The sequence below is a fragment of the Benincasa hispida genome, chromosome 4, assembly GCF_009727055.1.
Source record: "Benincasa hispida cultivar B227 chromosome 4, ASM972705v1, whole genome shotgun sequence".
NCBI classification, from domain to species: Eukaryota; Viridiplantae; Streptophyta; class Magnoliopsida; order Cucurbitales; family Cucurbitaceae; genus Benincasa; species Benincasa hispida.
Window position 1 is genome coordinate 15,680,352 of NC_052352.1, and position 16,190 is coordinate 15,696,541.

At 39.3% G+C, this 16,190-nt stretch overlaps 1 protein-coding gene across 1 annotated transcript in view; it reads left to right on the forward strand.

Moving 5' to 3' along the window:
• The first annotated feature begins 657 nt into the window (after positions 1–657).
• The window catches only part of LOC120076106 (homeobox protein knotted-1-like 6), a 61,882-nt gene continuing 46,349 nt past the window's right edge, over positions 658–16,190 (forward strand). Inside the window, exon 1 of the mRNA XM_039029884.1 lies at positions 658–737. Coding sequence (XP_038885812.1) covers positions 658–737 — 80 coding nt within the window. The remainder of the gene's footprint in view (positions 738–16,190) is intronic.

Below are 16,190 nucleotides of genomic sequence, written 5' to 3' on the forward strand. Positions count from 1 at the left end.
AGAGAGAAAACTCAAAAAACTTTTTAGCATTTGTAAAACTTCTTTTTAAATTAGGAAAACCACTTTCCTTTTAAACTCACGGTTACCATGAATTCAATAACCACCCACTCACTTGGTTATTAAAGCAAAAGAATTAATTATCCAATAATTAATATTATTATAAATATAAATTATAACCAACTTATCATACTATATTTATAACCTATAGTTTTAATATTTCATCTCAACAAACATATAAACCAAGTTCTTTTTCTATTCCATAGTACTTAGTGTAAATCGCATTTACATCAATCCTCCACTAGATGTATCTCATACATCATACCAATTATATCATATATAATCAAAATTTCTCTTGTCAATTTAAACATTTCAAATCAACACCAAGAATTGATCCTCAACTGAATCCATTGATCTACCAAGAGGATCTCATGGGCCTGTAGCTCGAAGCTCCAATGGTACTTGAATAACTGATTAAACTCTTTAGCCATGGGTTCCACCATTTTTTCCAGGCATTCTGGTGACGAAAATTAGCCGTCAAAGACTTGATGACTAAATTAGAGGGACGCAATAGGCGATGCATGTCTTAAGGTATGCGTTGATACTCATGCGCCAGTGGTCATGCGTTGGAATGAAACTATGCGTTAACGATTGTATGCGATGGCCATGCATTCCCATCACAAGTTTTCTTGCGTTCATGCCAAGTATAACATGAACGCAGGTTTCTCGGTTGATCCGAGGTCAAACTCAAGGACTTATAGCTAGACGTATGCGGTAACGTGTATGCGGCGAATGAATAAAAGAATGATTGGGGGTTTTAAGCTACAACTACTCCTACTCCTAACTAATAGACAAAGTAATGAGAAGTTTGAATGGGAGGTAGAGACACGACAACTGTTGACGTGAAGTAAATGGATGGAAAATAGATAAAATATGGGGATGTCTTCATCGCAACCCTTAAGAGTGACCGCATGGGCGACCTCAGCCAACGCAAGCTATGCGATCATGCTACACACACTGGTGCCTAACTCTAGGACGTATGCGATGTGTATGCGAAATGTCGGGATGACCGTATACCAACACCATATCATATGTAACGACTCGACCCCCTAGGACTTAAGTTAGGCCGTTACTAAATACATGCATGCATAGAACTTAAAATGACACTCTTTTATGGTGAAATAAATGCTAAATAAAAAAGGTAAGTGCAAAAGGCTTTCATTAAATTCAAATATTAAAAACAACAATAGAGTACCTATAAATCATAAATGATAATAAATAAGTCTGAAAATGATTCTTAATAGTAAGTTTCAAACATCAAAACTGAAAGTTAAGAAAAACATGAAAAGAAATCTAAATCTTATGAGTAGAAGCATAAAACTAGTCCCAGTGGCTCGATCACGAATTCCGTTTGTCCATCGCTGGTGTATCTCAACCCTTACCTGAAACAACAACATGAGAAAGCATGAGTATAAAATACTCAGTATGTAATCCCACTACTAGAGTCAGGTTAAGCATCTATGTCCTCTAGATGCCTACCTCTGGTGGAACATATAAACTGTACTAGTTCTCATGGGACACATACATATATGAAAAACTGAGTTCTATCCAACTGTAGCTAAATATGCCCATACCTCTTGTGAATCCCAAAGGAAACACAATCTGGTGAATCCCAAAGGAAACGGAATATCTGGTGAATCCCGAAGGAAACACAAACTAGTGAATCCCAAAGGAAACACAAACTGGTAAATCCCGAAGGAACACAAACTGGTGAATCCCGAAGGAAAGACAATATCTGGTGAATCCCGAAGGAAACAAAAGCTGGTGAATCCCGAAGGAAACATAATATCTGATGAATCCCAAAGGAAACACAAATTGGTGAACACTCTAACTAATTAGTAAAATCACTATCACAATCTCGACATCACAATCGCAACATGGTTCTATAACATACATATACATCTCACATCGTGATTCTACAATATACATATAAATTTCTCCATCATAGCTTTACAACATATGTATGCATCTCATCCTTCTCGGATTCAGCAAGATCTTCAATAAAAATAATATACTCAAATCATATTAGTATTCAAACATCTCTATGTGTAACTAGCCTTTTAAACTCTCATATCAGCAAGGCATACATAAACATCAAATTATCAATATATCCTCAGTAAATCATATTTGTCAATTCCTGACTCCAGTCATTTCAAACCTCAGTCAATGAAGTTAGACATAAATATCATGCTAACTAATAATTCTCAATAAATCATAATTATCATTGTCAGGCACTAGGGCAGTTTCAGTAGTAAAATTACTTACCTCAACTTGGTAAAAAAAACGCAAAATGAAATCTCCTTTGAACTTCTTTAGGATGTTTGAATCAAACTAAAGTTGTGGCTTGGTCCAAGAGAAATTCGAATACTCGATTTAATTTACCAATCGATCATGAATTAAATCCAAAATCAATAACTTAATTTTCCCACTATTACTCTCAACCCAAAAGAATAACCATCCAACAACTGACAAAACTTACCGATCTTCACCAATTTTCTACAAAACAAAATGGTATCCAGTTTGATGGTCAATGCCTCAAAACTTTCAAATCTTAAATCTAAGTTTCAAACCAAAGAGAGGTTACTGATTTAAACCAAAATCAAAGGGGTGAACTTCACCTCCCAAATTATAAGAAAAAATAAGTCTTACCCAAGGTTTTCCTCAAAATTCTGACAAAGAGGGACAATGGCGGCAGACGGCTCGTCGACTTGTGGCTGCCATAGATAGGCAATGTGTGTTACTGTCGGACGGCATAAATTGTTTAGGATAGCTGCTGGTAGTGAGGGTCTTGCATGAGGAGGGTTTGCGAGAGTGGGAGAGAAGGAAATTTCTAGTTTACATATTTTATTCAGCAGTGATTACGAACAAACCAAGGCTTCAAACAACGATCCAACCGCTCAAAAGGAAACTCAATATGTCTCGAAAAGGCTAACCAAATTTGAGAACGATCCAACAATTCAAACTCTGGAAATCGACCAAATTTGAGCATGATTTCAATTAACTTTTCAAATTATCTTAGGCTTCAAAAACCAAAATTAAAGGGCATAAGATCTATCAATTTGATACAAATTATATCCTTCCAAATATTTAAATCAATTCAAAACCACATGAAATTAATTATCTTTTTTTATTTTTTTTTTAAGTTGACCCTAAAATCCAAAATCAAAGGGAAGCAAAATTCAGTATTTTCAAGATAATCAGTTCGAATATCTAATCAATTAAATTCAATTTAACCAATAAATTTTTTTCAATTATTTCAATTTAACCCCAATTTTCCAAATGAAAGGGAAATTTTAAACTCAATAATTTTAGATAATTAACTTAAATTTTCCTGAAATTCGGGATGTTATATCTTACTTCTTGGATGCATGCAATATCCTCTTCGTAGGGTGCATATGCTGTGTAATAGCAAACAAAGCTTATTCCTAAGTTCCCCATTCTTGTTTATGCGATCCAATCCACTCTCCCGAGACTTAGATTTGGATTTTGGACTACTCTTCCAAGTATGCCTAAATGATGAATGGTGCGCTCATAAGACAAGATAATCACATAAACTTGGCTGATGCAAGATTATTCCTATCTCTAGTGAACACTGGCTTACATTGCTTAATGCGACCAACCACTTACCCTCTCGGGTAATTAGTTATTGCTGACTTTACTTATTGACAAGCATTGCGCCTGCCTATATACAGGCGTTGCTATAGCTTCACACTAAGTAAATAAGGTTTTCTCACACACTTGCACAATGCACACCTTTCGGTGGTTTGCTACTTGCTTCATATCTCTAATCTGCATGATTAAATATGCGATACTTGTAATGACATAAACTATACAATGATGCGCGCAAGGCTCAAGTCCATGTCCCCGTTACCAGTTCCCCGGCAACGGTGCCATAAACTTGACAATCGCAAAATTTGTATAATGCAATGCATGTCCATGCCATAAACTTGTAAACGCAAAATATAATCACATGCGTCATAAACTTGTTGTGACATAGATTTTATGCGATGATGATATATGATACTACTTATATATATGCATTATTGACAAATGTTCTTGTAGTATGCTGTGCGTTGTCACAAGTTTCCTTGCGTTGAAACCAAGTATAATTTCACCGCAAGTTTCTTGGTGTGGTTCGATGTCGAACACATAAACTGTTTTAGCTTATTGCGTTATGCTTTTGATACATGCGACTAGGGGTTTTTTTTCAAATTAATAAAGTTCTTGTGTACAGGAAATTAAACATGTGATAATGTAAAGTAAAGCGGTAAAAATGCGTTAATAACATAAATTACGTTAAAGTAAATTGCGATAAAGTAAATCTAAACAAAGATGATAAAAGATACAAGATTCATGATACAAGATACTGAGGTCAAGGCTGGCTGTGAAGATTATGCAAAGATCGTGTAATGTGGTGACAAGTCTTATGTACGAAGCAGAAACAGAAAAGATAACTAGTATAAATAGCACAAGTTCCTTAATTGTGTTAAAGATATAAGTATTGTTCCGCTTTTCCCTTGGCGTACACCTCTCGATGATCGGCCACGTTCCCACATCTCTATGGTGAAATAAGGATGAACGTAATGAACGCAAGGTTGCTTCCATCTCTGGAAGTACTACTCGCTTTAGTTAATGCATTCTTCTAACCTTCTCTCAACATATCAGAATGACATCTTCACTTCTGCTCTCGAAGGCGAAGATGCCATCTAGCATGCCTTAGCTAAACATATTTATCTCTTTAGCACAAATTAAGTTACTCGTTTAATCCATATTAATTACTAAGGTATTAAGAAAACTTCATGGAGAAATCGATTAATGGAGGAACGAAAATAGACAGAAAAGTGGTAGTGAAAGTGATCGAGACATTCAATAAATCCATTTAGCGTCTGATACATGATTTGTGAATGAAGATAATTAGAAGATGAAATACACTTGATGAAATAGGTTAGAAACAAATATAAATAAGCGCCAACATCTTAGCGCTGATCTGGATGGATATTTTCTTGTCGGGGTGGATGAAGTGAACGGATGGATGAGCTTCCCTTTCAGGCTTGCTCAACCGGTAGAAAGGATCTAAGCATAGAGCTTCACGGTGGGGATCTGGCAGATTTGCACTGAGACTCACCTCTCGGCCTTGTCTCTTCTCTTCCCGAATTTCTTCTAATCAGTACTCAGCTCAGCCTTTCTCTCAATAAACCAGCAGAAATTAGCCCTCGTATCAATTATACTCATATCAAGTATATCTTCTAAATTCTAAAAGGGTGTTAAGAGGTGAAAAGCTTTGACTCTTGGCTTGTGGACCCCCCTTCTTGTTATGGAAATTTCGAAGATGGAGGAATAAATATTCCTTTTATTATGCAATCAGACCGTCAAATCTACACAACGGTTAATTGTACACGTGTCACAATCCTCCACGTATGCATTGCTCAGCTGCATCTTTCAATCGATTGCTCGTGTGCGGTCTTGTTTTTATTACCGCATGCGGTTGAAATTCAGCTCTGGATGGACTGTCGTATTGCACCATCATTGTGTTAATCGTCTCTTCATTGTAGATTGACGAGCGCAATGTAATAGAGATGCGTTGTTCAATTTCTCATTGAGCCTTGATCACAAGCGGTGACTTAGTTTCCTGCAAAACAGAGTAAAAATATCCTCTTCTACCATCTTGATGATGTTAGTAGGTGTAATTGCGATAATTCATAATTATTGTATTTCTGAGCTCATTTTCATACAATCAACGCATATTCCTTCTCTTTTGGCTGCAATATCTAGATAAGACAGCATAAATAACTTGTATTTCTACAAGTTATCAATACTCTAACAGTCTCACTAAGTGATGCAATGAATGTTAAAGGTGCCAAGCAAAGAAAGATGGAGATGGAATCGAAGGAAACATAGAAATGCATTGAACACACAATGTATTAATTTCTTAATCCAAAATGTAATACAATACAATATAAGAAAAGAAGAGAAAATGAAAGGACCAGCTGGAAGCAATGTCTTTTGCTTCTAGCAAATGTGTGTCAAGGCTATCGGTGGTGCCATGGAAGGGCGGTGGAGCTGACTCTCTTGAGATCTAACTCTAGTGAAGGCTCCGGTAGTCACTCGAAATGGATGAAGGAGATGAAGAACTCTCAAGGTTTCTTCTAACGCGTTCGTCTGGATCACAAGGATCCCCAAAGGTAGGAAACCTTGGATGAAAACCCTGAATGAATTGAAATTTTGCTCAACGGCTTCTATTTATAAAGCTTGATCGCCGAGCATTAATGGACCTGCTCTGATTTTGACATTAGCGGCACGTTGGTCCTTTTCTGAATCTCTACTGCTAAAGCGTAGTAGGTGAAATGTTCAACATCATCTTTTGGTTTTCCCGAGATATGCGTTGATGCCTTCATTCCACCAAACTTGCGTTCATCCCACTATTATGGTTATCATGTAGTGACCGCATTCGCTTAATTACTGCAACTTTTACACGATGATCATAATCGCTTGACGATCGCAAATCCTATGCGATGAAAGCATGTGGTTGATTACCACAACACCCATGCGTTGATTGTATGTGTTCGCCTTTGCGATGGAGAGTTTCTCCACATGCGGTTGTCTATGCGATAGCCCGGCTTCTGCGTCTGCATCCACTTCCTGCGTTAGCTATAAAAATAGACAATTGAACGCATAATAACGCATAATGGGTTAGCTGAGATTCTCAATGCTGAATGACGCAAACTCATTTTCTTATGAATTCCTAACATAATTGCCGCATATTCTTCTTAACAGCCCTCATAATTCTAAATAAAAGACCTAAGATGATGTGCATTTCTGTATGTCACCACACTCCACTAAAGACCGACAGCTGAACTCTCCTTACTACAGATATATTATGTATCCATCTTAACCAATCAGCAGTGCGTAACCCTTCACAGATCGCTCGTAAGTACAGCTGGGCCAATAACCGTTATGCCCCTATAGTTACATCTGTCTCCTTAAGTACCACTGATCTCTCTAATGAACATAAGTCATAGTCCTACTATGATTGAGTCTTCTCTTCCAAAGAGAAGCTATGACCACTATGTTCAAGCCCTGGAATCAGCCCTTAAGAGAGCAATCTCTCTATTTATCCTTGCTTCGAGAAAGGAGTGAATTCCATCTTGTGGATTGAGTTCTCAGCTCCCAGATCAGACAAGTCCCTAAAAAGGTAGGCATGTTGAGTTGGCAATCTGGCCACTCTCACCCATACTAATCAAAGGATCGCCCTCAAAGGTAGGAGTTCCCAAAACACTCAGGATTGGGTCGTGTCACCTATGGTCGTTTAGGTGAGATGCAAGTCTCTAGTATTAACAGTGTTATATACAAAGTCTAGTCATCTCGTGGTCCAGATCTTATACAAAGTCTTTGTATAGGACACCCCTACTTGCACGTCTCCACATGAATGGTTAGGATTTACCATCTGTAGTAGTTTACAATACTTGCAAACCTCTACAAAGCAGGCCGTATCCATCATGTCACCAGGATCAGGTATCCCACCTCAATCCTTATACTACAGACCTATTTAGGTTATCACTTAAGGCATGATTCACTTGTATATCACATATACATGCTTAAGTTCACATAAGATAACCAAGGAGCTTTGTTTACTAGATATGAGTAAATTCCAGAATTAAATAACAATTATTTTTTTCATTAAACAATGTGTATCTTTACAAAACAACGAGACTCTGGGAGAAGTAGGACATCAATCCCAATAAACGCATGGTGTGGGTGGCCAAAAGAAGCGATAAAGAGTTGGCCAAGGTAATTGGAAGTTGATCGCTTAAGGTGGGCAAGGAAATGCCTATGTGTTGAAATCATGCGATGACCAGGTCATGGAGAGGTTAGGGAAGGCTCATGGACGCATGTGACAAGGTTGGCCTAGGCAAAGAGGTGTGCATGCGTTGGTGGTTTTGTATGCATTGGAAAACCATGTGATGGCCTAAGTATAAGTAGTGAGCGCATGGGGATGTGTTGGCCAAGGAGGGCATGTGCCAAGGGAAAGCCAATCGTGTGGAAAGAGAGTACGACCAAGGGAAGTCATGCAAAGGACTTAAGGCTAGTAAAGGCCAAGAAAGAGTCAAGCCTTGGATGAGAATATGCGATCAAGAGAGCATGCAATCATTGGATGAAGTATGCATTGACAAGTTATGTCTTGGAGAGCAAGGCTAAGATGGAAATTCATCCGGTCATGTGGCTGAACAAGGGAGAGTTAGGATTTGAGCCAAGGCTAGGTGGAGGCTTGAGAGGACATGCAAAGTTTGGACTTTGCATTGGCTAAAGGAGAGGAAGCCACTTCAAGGCAAAGTTAGCAAGGGTAGCCGTTGGCAACACCGAAGGAAGGCACATAAGTATGCAAGGAAGTTGGAGTTTTCAAGCAGTGAGGAGTTTGGACGCCTATAAATAGGGCTGGTTGGGGAGTTTGGTTTTCACAACTCAATCATGACATTTAAGTGATTTTAATGTAAGAGTGTCCAGAAGAGAGTTAGGTACAAGGCCCCGGGCTGCCGTTCGAGTTGGAGTTGTGAGGAGCGAGGAATTGACGTTGAAAGGCTGAAGGCCTAGTCGGACGAATAGCACAGCACAGCGCCAAACACTCGATGCCCATACTTGCGTGTGCGCCTAGCAACCCATCGCTCAGCCCTGCCCGTGCATCATCGTCAGGCGAGTGCAGACTTCTAATGCAAGGCATGCTGACATCGCAGCGCACGTCTGTGCGCATCCCACCGCCAACCTTACATGCGATCGATCAAGCAAATGCCCAACCCAGTTTCCCACCCTGTGCGATGCCTGATGCCCGACACCCAAGCCACACGCGTCCATGCCCATCCTATAGCCTAGACCCGTGACCTGCCAAAATAACCTCCAAAAGGCTATTTTTTGAAAGTTAAGTCTATTTTAGTATTTTCAAAAGGGGGTGAGCTGATGATTCTATTTTAAAGTTATTTTTGGATTAAAATAGAATTATTGGAGGAATTTTTGGACTAATTTGGGATTTCTTGAAAAGAAGAGAAATTCAAGGAAACCCAAGCTAGAAGTTGTGCTAAGCAAAGTCTTGAAGGATAAACAGGAGGACTGTGAGTGGTTATTATTATTTTGTTATATTGAATTATCGGTATATATGTTTTTATATATATGCAAAGTTTTGAAAATTGGCATTATCAGGAGATGTGTTTTCTTGGATTTTATTGGTTGACTTACATTCATTGTATATTGTTGCTGTAATTTGCATTGGAAACTGAGATTGTACCCTGGGAAATTGTTAGCGTGCCTATAACACATCTAGTGGGATAATGTAACCATGTGCACATTTGGCGGGCTATAAGCAAGATACATGATCATGCCAGGGTTATCCAGTTACCAGGCAGGGAGGGTTGCACTGTTGTTGTGAGGGTTATCTTTTGGGAAAAGTGTTTTCCCTCAAATCTGTTCCTTAAATCAAACTTGTTTTTATATGTTCTCAAAAGGTACCACTCACTGTGCTTTCTAGCTTATGTTTTCCAATGTTTTATTTCCCCCTAGGTAGCGAATAGCGGAACGTTCTGAGGGAAGCCACCCAAGGTCTAGAACTGGTACTCTCTCACAGTGCGAGACTCAGATTGGGGTTATCTTTGAAAGTCATTAGGATTGTTAAAGCTAATATTGTATGATAGTAAGAACCTTGTAATTGCTCATAAAAATTAATTAAGTTCTTATTTATTAGCTATTTCTAGAATGTTATGAAGTTGGGCAGTTAGTATCTGATGCGATATTTTATGAGATGAAATTATGAAATGAAATGCGGTGATGGAAATGCATTGAGCAACAAGTTTTCTCAGTAGAATTCAAGTGTAAACCCTACTGAGTTTCCTGGCAAGTCCAGGGTCAAACTCAGGGACTAAGGAAAATGGTATGCGGTGATAATTTTCAAGAAGACTTTGCGGTAGCCAATAAATCGAATAATTTTCAAGAAGACTTCCAAGGATGCGTTCATGTTATGCGATCATGCAACACATATTCAATAGCAAATCATCTCTCAACACAAATGCTATGACTTCTAGTACTAGAACGCATGCGATATATGCAATGAGTCTATAGGACCTACACATAAGCCTCTATTCTTATTTATGCGATGACAACATGACACAAACATAAATAAGGCGACCACATAATATCATAACCTATCTCTAAAGTGTATGCGATGCATGTTAGAAAACATAGCTTATCCCTAAGTCCCTATCTCCTGCTTATGCTCTCTCGAGTCTAGATTCTAACCTAGCTCTCTCAAGTCTTAGGTTCTTTCTTTAGACTCTCTCTCAAGTAGCTCTAAAGGGGTGTTGGGCGCAACATAAGACAAGATAATCGCATGCGATGAAGATCCTAGGTCATGTTAGCTTAGTTCTTCTCAACCCATTCGATAAAGTTAGCTACTCATGCGTGCCTTTAAGAGAGTGAACAGATGTAAAATAGCAAGTTCCATTTTATAGATAAAGAGTTGAAATACAAAATAATAATGCAAGATGAGAATAAAGAGTCTAATAGCAATCTCTTGCTTTCCAAGACTTTTACACTGTCTTTTCTACTCTATTCAAAAGATAGTCTCACTCTCGCAAGAGTCGACCCTCTCTCTGCTTTTCACGCCTCTGGGTTCTCTCTCAAGCTGACCAGAGCGATCTTCCGACGTCACTTCTCTTCTCTCGCTCTGCCTTCTAAATAAAAAGGAAAACTATGAACAAGATTGTTTCTTTCTGAGGAAAAAATCTCTAACTGTCCGAACTCCTTCACTGAAGGTTGCCTTCGGTATTTATAGAGCTTCGGGATGAAAGATTTCTTCTCTTTTATGATTGCACTGATGGGATGGCATTAATTCTCTGTCGGATGCGCCGAATATTTGCCACCGAAAAGTTGAGTGTACTTGCTACAGTAGTTCGTTAGTGGCTTGTCAATTTAATTCGAACTCAACCATCATCAGCTTTCTGTCCCATCGTGATTAATTATGCTTTTCACCCAGATGCACCCACCAAGTTACGCCGACTCTATGCGATAATCCTTCTTGAGCAGATACTTGTGAGCACAAATCACCGCAAAGAATGCTGCGTTCAACCGTTGATTTCTTGTGGTCGCATTTTCCACCTTGCGTCAATGCATATTCTGCACAAAAATACACAAACTGTTTTCATGCAATGGACGCATGCGACTGCAATGTTATGAACTTAATGCTTTTTGAACACAATCTTACATATTTTATCAATGCAAACCTTCATTGTTTAATAACTTAGTACTGTAATAACGTGCATTTTTGCCCGTTATCACAACCCCAAATTTAAACAATGCTTGTCCTCAAGCATAAGCTAAAGATTTCCTTTAGAAAGTTGACCTCAATCTTTTTTCCTAGATTTCTCAAGGATACTTCATTCAAATCCTATACACCAAAATTTCCTTAATTCTTATTCAAGTCTCTTCTTAAAATATTTCTAAAACTTACGGACCGCAAGTTTAACCTTCAAAAAGGACTTTACAAGATTCCAGGACATCGCATGATTTATTTCAAAAAAAACTTTTTCACTGGGGTGCTAATTGATTTTTATCCTTGCATATTTTTTACATTATTATTTTTCTCTGACCATGCGTTGATCCAAGTGCCTCGACTTCGTTTTGGCTTGCCCCCACGTGTGTCATGCGGACATCCAACTACGAGCAAGGCACTCTTTCTCAAACTAAACTCATACCTATTGGCAGTGGAGATGTAGTCATTTATTTATGCGTTGATCCTGGCGACTTACTTTCGTTTTAGCTTGCCCCCACGTGTGTCATGCGGACATCCAACTACGGGTAAGTGCTCTTCACAACTTAACTCTTATCAATATGGGTTTCCCCATTGCGTTGACAGTGGAATTATTATTCTCAAAATTCCCCCCTCCCCCCTTTTTTATAGATCTAAACATATCAAGGTCGAAAATAAATACCTCACCCCCAAATTTAAAATGCGGCAATGTCCTCATTGCCAATAGATTGAAAGAAGTCATGTGATGTTCTTAAGAAGTTTGGTAAAGGGTCAGTTTGAAAGAAAACTAATAGACCACTAACTTTTAGAAATATTTCATGAGGTGACTGTCCTAAAATTAAGTTTACTCTAGTGTACATGAAAAAAATAAAAGCATGCAGGGACTTACTAGATTTATCAAAGTTAAATGATTGTGGTAATCAAAGAGGATGCAGTGATAAAATTTTCAAAATTAAAATGCGATGCGATAATGCAGAATTTGGAATAAAGTCAAGGAAGAATACAACCCCCAAATTTGTGTTGTCGCCCACATTGTTTGTTGATGCATCTTGCTTTGCGGCGATCTTCTGCCTTTGGAATGCGGTGAACGAATAAAGTAGTTATGTCTTCGTTGCAAGAAAAACAAATCATTCACCTCGATATTGAGTAGAGATAAGTTGAAGATTTCAGGATTCCAGCGGGTACTTCACAATACTTGCGTCCCTGATGAATCTCGATCATCTGATAGCGCAAGGACCATCCCCTTCTTTCTCATTCAGAGTTTCTCAGTTCCACGGAGTCGACTTGGCGATGCCAGCCTTCTCCACGATACACTTTCACTCGTTGCCCATTAACTTTGAATATGTTGGTTCTGTCATCATTAGATAACTCGACCGCACAATGTGGGAATATCTCTCTGACTATGAATGGTCCGGACTAACGTCACTTTAATTTCCAAGGGAAGAGCCCTAGTCGTGAGTTAAATAGTAAAACCTTCTGCTCGACTTGGAGTTCTTGCCGCATATGTGTTTGTCACGCCAGCGCTTTGCGCGCTCCTTGTAGATCTTTGCGTTCTCATATGCGTTAATCCTCCATTCTTCTAGCTCGACCAATTAAAGTTTTCTCACTTCTCTTGCTGACTTTAAGTCAAAGTTTAACTTCTTCATCGCCCACAATGCTTTGTGTTCTAGCTCCAGTGGTAAATGACATGCTTTTTTACCAAATACCAACGCATATGGGGACATACCTATAGGTTTCTTATATGCAGTCTGGTATGCCCACAATGCATCGTCGAGCTTTGTTGCCCAATCCTTTTGTGAAGGCTTTACCACTTTCTCAAGTATCAGCTTGATCTCCCAGTTGGACACTTCGGCCTTACCATTCGTCTGCGGATGGTATGCGATAGCCACTTTATGGAGGATATTATATTTGCACAGCAATTCTTTGATAGTGTGATTGACAAAGTGGGAGCCTTCGTCACTTATTATGGCACGTGGAGTGCCAAAACAAGTGAAAATGTTTTTCTTCAGGAATTTAGAGACTATCGCCACATCGCTTGCGGCGCATGCCACTGCTTCTGTCTCTTATACACATCTAGATGTGTATAAGAGACAGGGAGAATGTTGTATTTGCGCAGCAGCTCCTTGACAGTATGATTGACAAAGTGAGACCCCTCATCACTTATTATGGCACGTGGGGTGCCAAAACAAGTGAAAATGTTTTTCTTCAGGAATTTAGAGACTACAGCTGCTGTCTCTTATACACATCTAGATGTGTATAAGAGACAGAGCATGTGGGGTGCCCAAACAAGTGAAAATGTTTTTCTTCAGGAATTTAGAGACTATCGCCACATCGCTTGCGGCGCATGCCACTACTTCTACCCACTTGGATACGTAGTCGACGGCTAACAAAATATATTTTTTACCATTCGATGGTGGGAATAGTCCTATGAAATCAATGCACCAAACGTCGAACAACTCTAGTTCCAAAATGGTGTTCATAGGCATCACATATTTGATTGCTGAGTGATCAATGTGAATGAGTACCTTGGTTCCCAACAGATATGCCCAGAATTTTTCCAACGCAAAAATCATAGCTAGGAGCTCTTTTTCAGTGGTGGTATAATTAAGTTGAGCAGGGTTCAGAGTTTTACACACATATGTGATGGGATGCAAGATAGTTTTCTTCTTTTGCGCTAATGCAGCTCCCATCGCATACTCGCTTGCGTTGCACATGATCTCGAATGGTAGTGTCCAATCTAGCGTAATCAAGACGGGCACGGTAATCAATGCATCTTTTAAAACTCGGAATGCGTTGAGGCAATTTTTTCAAATTCAAAGTTTCTATCTGCCTCTAACAACGCACTCAGTGGTCGTGCTATTTTAGAAAAGTCCTTAACAAATCGTCTGTAAAATCTAGCGTGCCCCAAGAAGCTCCGTACAACCTTCACGCTGGTTGAAGGTGGAAGCTTTTCAATTGCGTCGATCTTTGCTTTGTCCGCCTCCAACCCTTCTCGGGAGACTTTATGTCCCAACACTATACCCTCTTTCACCATGAAGTGATATTTTTCCTAGTTGGGCACTAAGTTCGTCTCTTCACATCTTTGTAGAATTTTCTCCAAATTGGCAAAGCAGACTTCATAAGTGTTCCCATAAACAGGGAAGTCATCCATAAATATTTCTACTGAGTCCTCGAGATAATCTAAAAAGATCACCATCATGCACCTTTGGAATGTGCTTGGCATATTGTAGAGGCCAAACAGCATGCGACGAAAAGCGAATGTCCCATATGGGCAGGTGAATGTGGTCTTTCTTGGTCTTCAGGAGCTATCATGATTTGATTGTACTCAGCATATCCATCCAAAAAGCAATAAAAGTCATTCCCTGCTAGTCTGTCTAGCATTTGATCAATGAATGGCAGAGGGAAGTGATCTTTCTTTGTGGCAGCATTCAATTTATGGTAGTCCATGCAGATGCACCATCCAGTGATGGTTCTTTATGGTATTAATTCATTGTTCTCATTGGGGACTACCATCATTCCACCCTTCTTCGACACACATTGCACGGGGCTGACCCACGTGCTATCTGCAATTGGATAGATAATGCCCACATCCAGCCACTTGATAATCTCCTTTTTGACGACTTCCTTCATTGCAGGGTTAAGTCTACATTGATTTTCAATAGTTACTTTGTGGTCATCCTCAAGACGAATGTGGTGCATACAGTACACGGGGCTAATTCCTCTGATGTCAGCAAGCGTCCAGCCAATTGCTCGCACATGTTTCTTGAGAATGCTCATTAACGCATTCACTTATTCTGCGTTGAGCGCAGAGGAAATAATCAATGGCAGCTTCTCATCCTGCCCCAGAAATGCGTACTTCAAATGTGTTGGTAGGGTTTTTAGTTCATGGGTTGGTGGTTCCATGAGAGAAAGTTGCGTTATTTTTCTTTCTTCTTTTGGCTCTTCTTCATGCGTTGTAATCGATCCTTCTTCTTTGTTTGTTTTTGCTACGATCACATTGAAAGCAGCTACAGATACGTTGATAACCTCTTCTTCACACTCTTCATCAGACTTTTCTTCTTCAATCAAATTCAGGTCATCATCAGAATCTTGCAGGTCTTCCTCATCAGGAAATTTCATGGCACGAATTATATTAAACTTGAGCTTCTATCTGTTTATGCTCAAAGTGATTTCTCCCTTGTGCACATTAATTTGAGCACGACCTGTTGATAGGAAAGGTCGCCCCAAAATGATGGGCACATCTTTGTCGGCCTCATAGTCTAGGATGATGAAGTCAGCTGGAAAAATAAATTTATCAATCGTGATCAGCACATCCTTCACCTTACCTTCTAGATGAACTAGAGATCTATCTATCAATTAGAGAATCACGTAGGTGGGCACAAGTTGCCCCACATTTAATTGTCGAAAGATTGACCGTGGCATCAAATTTATGTTGGCCCCCAAGTCACACAGGACTTGCCCAATATAGAGTCCTCCTATGGAGCAAGGAATAGTGAAGCTCCCAGGATCGCTCATCTTCGGTGAGATAATAGATTTGGAACTTTGCGTTAATGCCACCGTGGAAAATTTTCCAGCACCTCTTTTCTTAGTTACCATGTCCTTCAAAAACTTGGCATAGGCAGGCATTTTCTCAATCGCTTCACTGAAAGGAATATTAACATGTAATTATTTAACATAGACAGGAAGCATTGGTACTGTACCTCTTTGTTTTTCTTCTTCCTTAGCCTCTAAGGGAAGGGTGGTAACTGAATTTTCACAGTTCTCGTTTCATTTGACTTTGAGGTTGACGCAACCTCAGGTTCTACCGCTTCATTTTCCTTTTCTTCTTCTTGTGTTGCCGCAATCT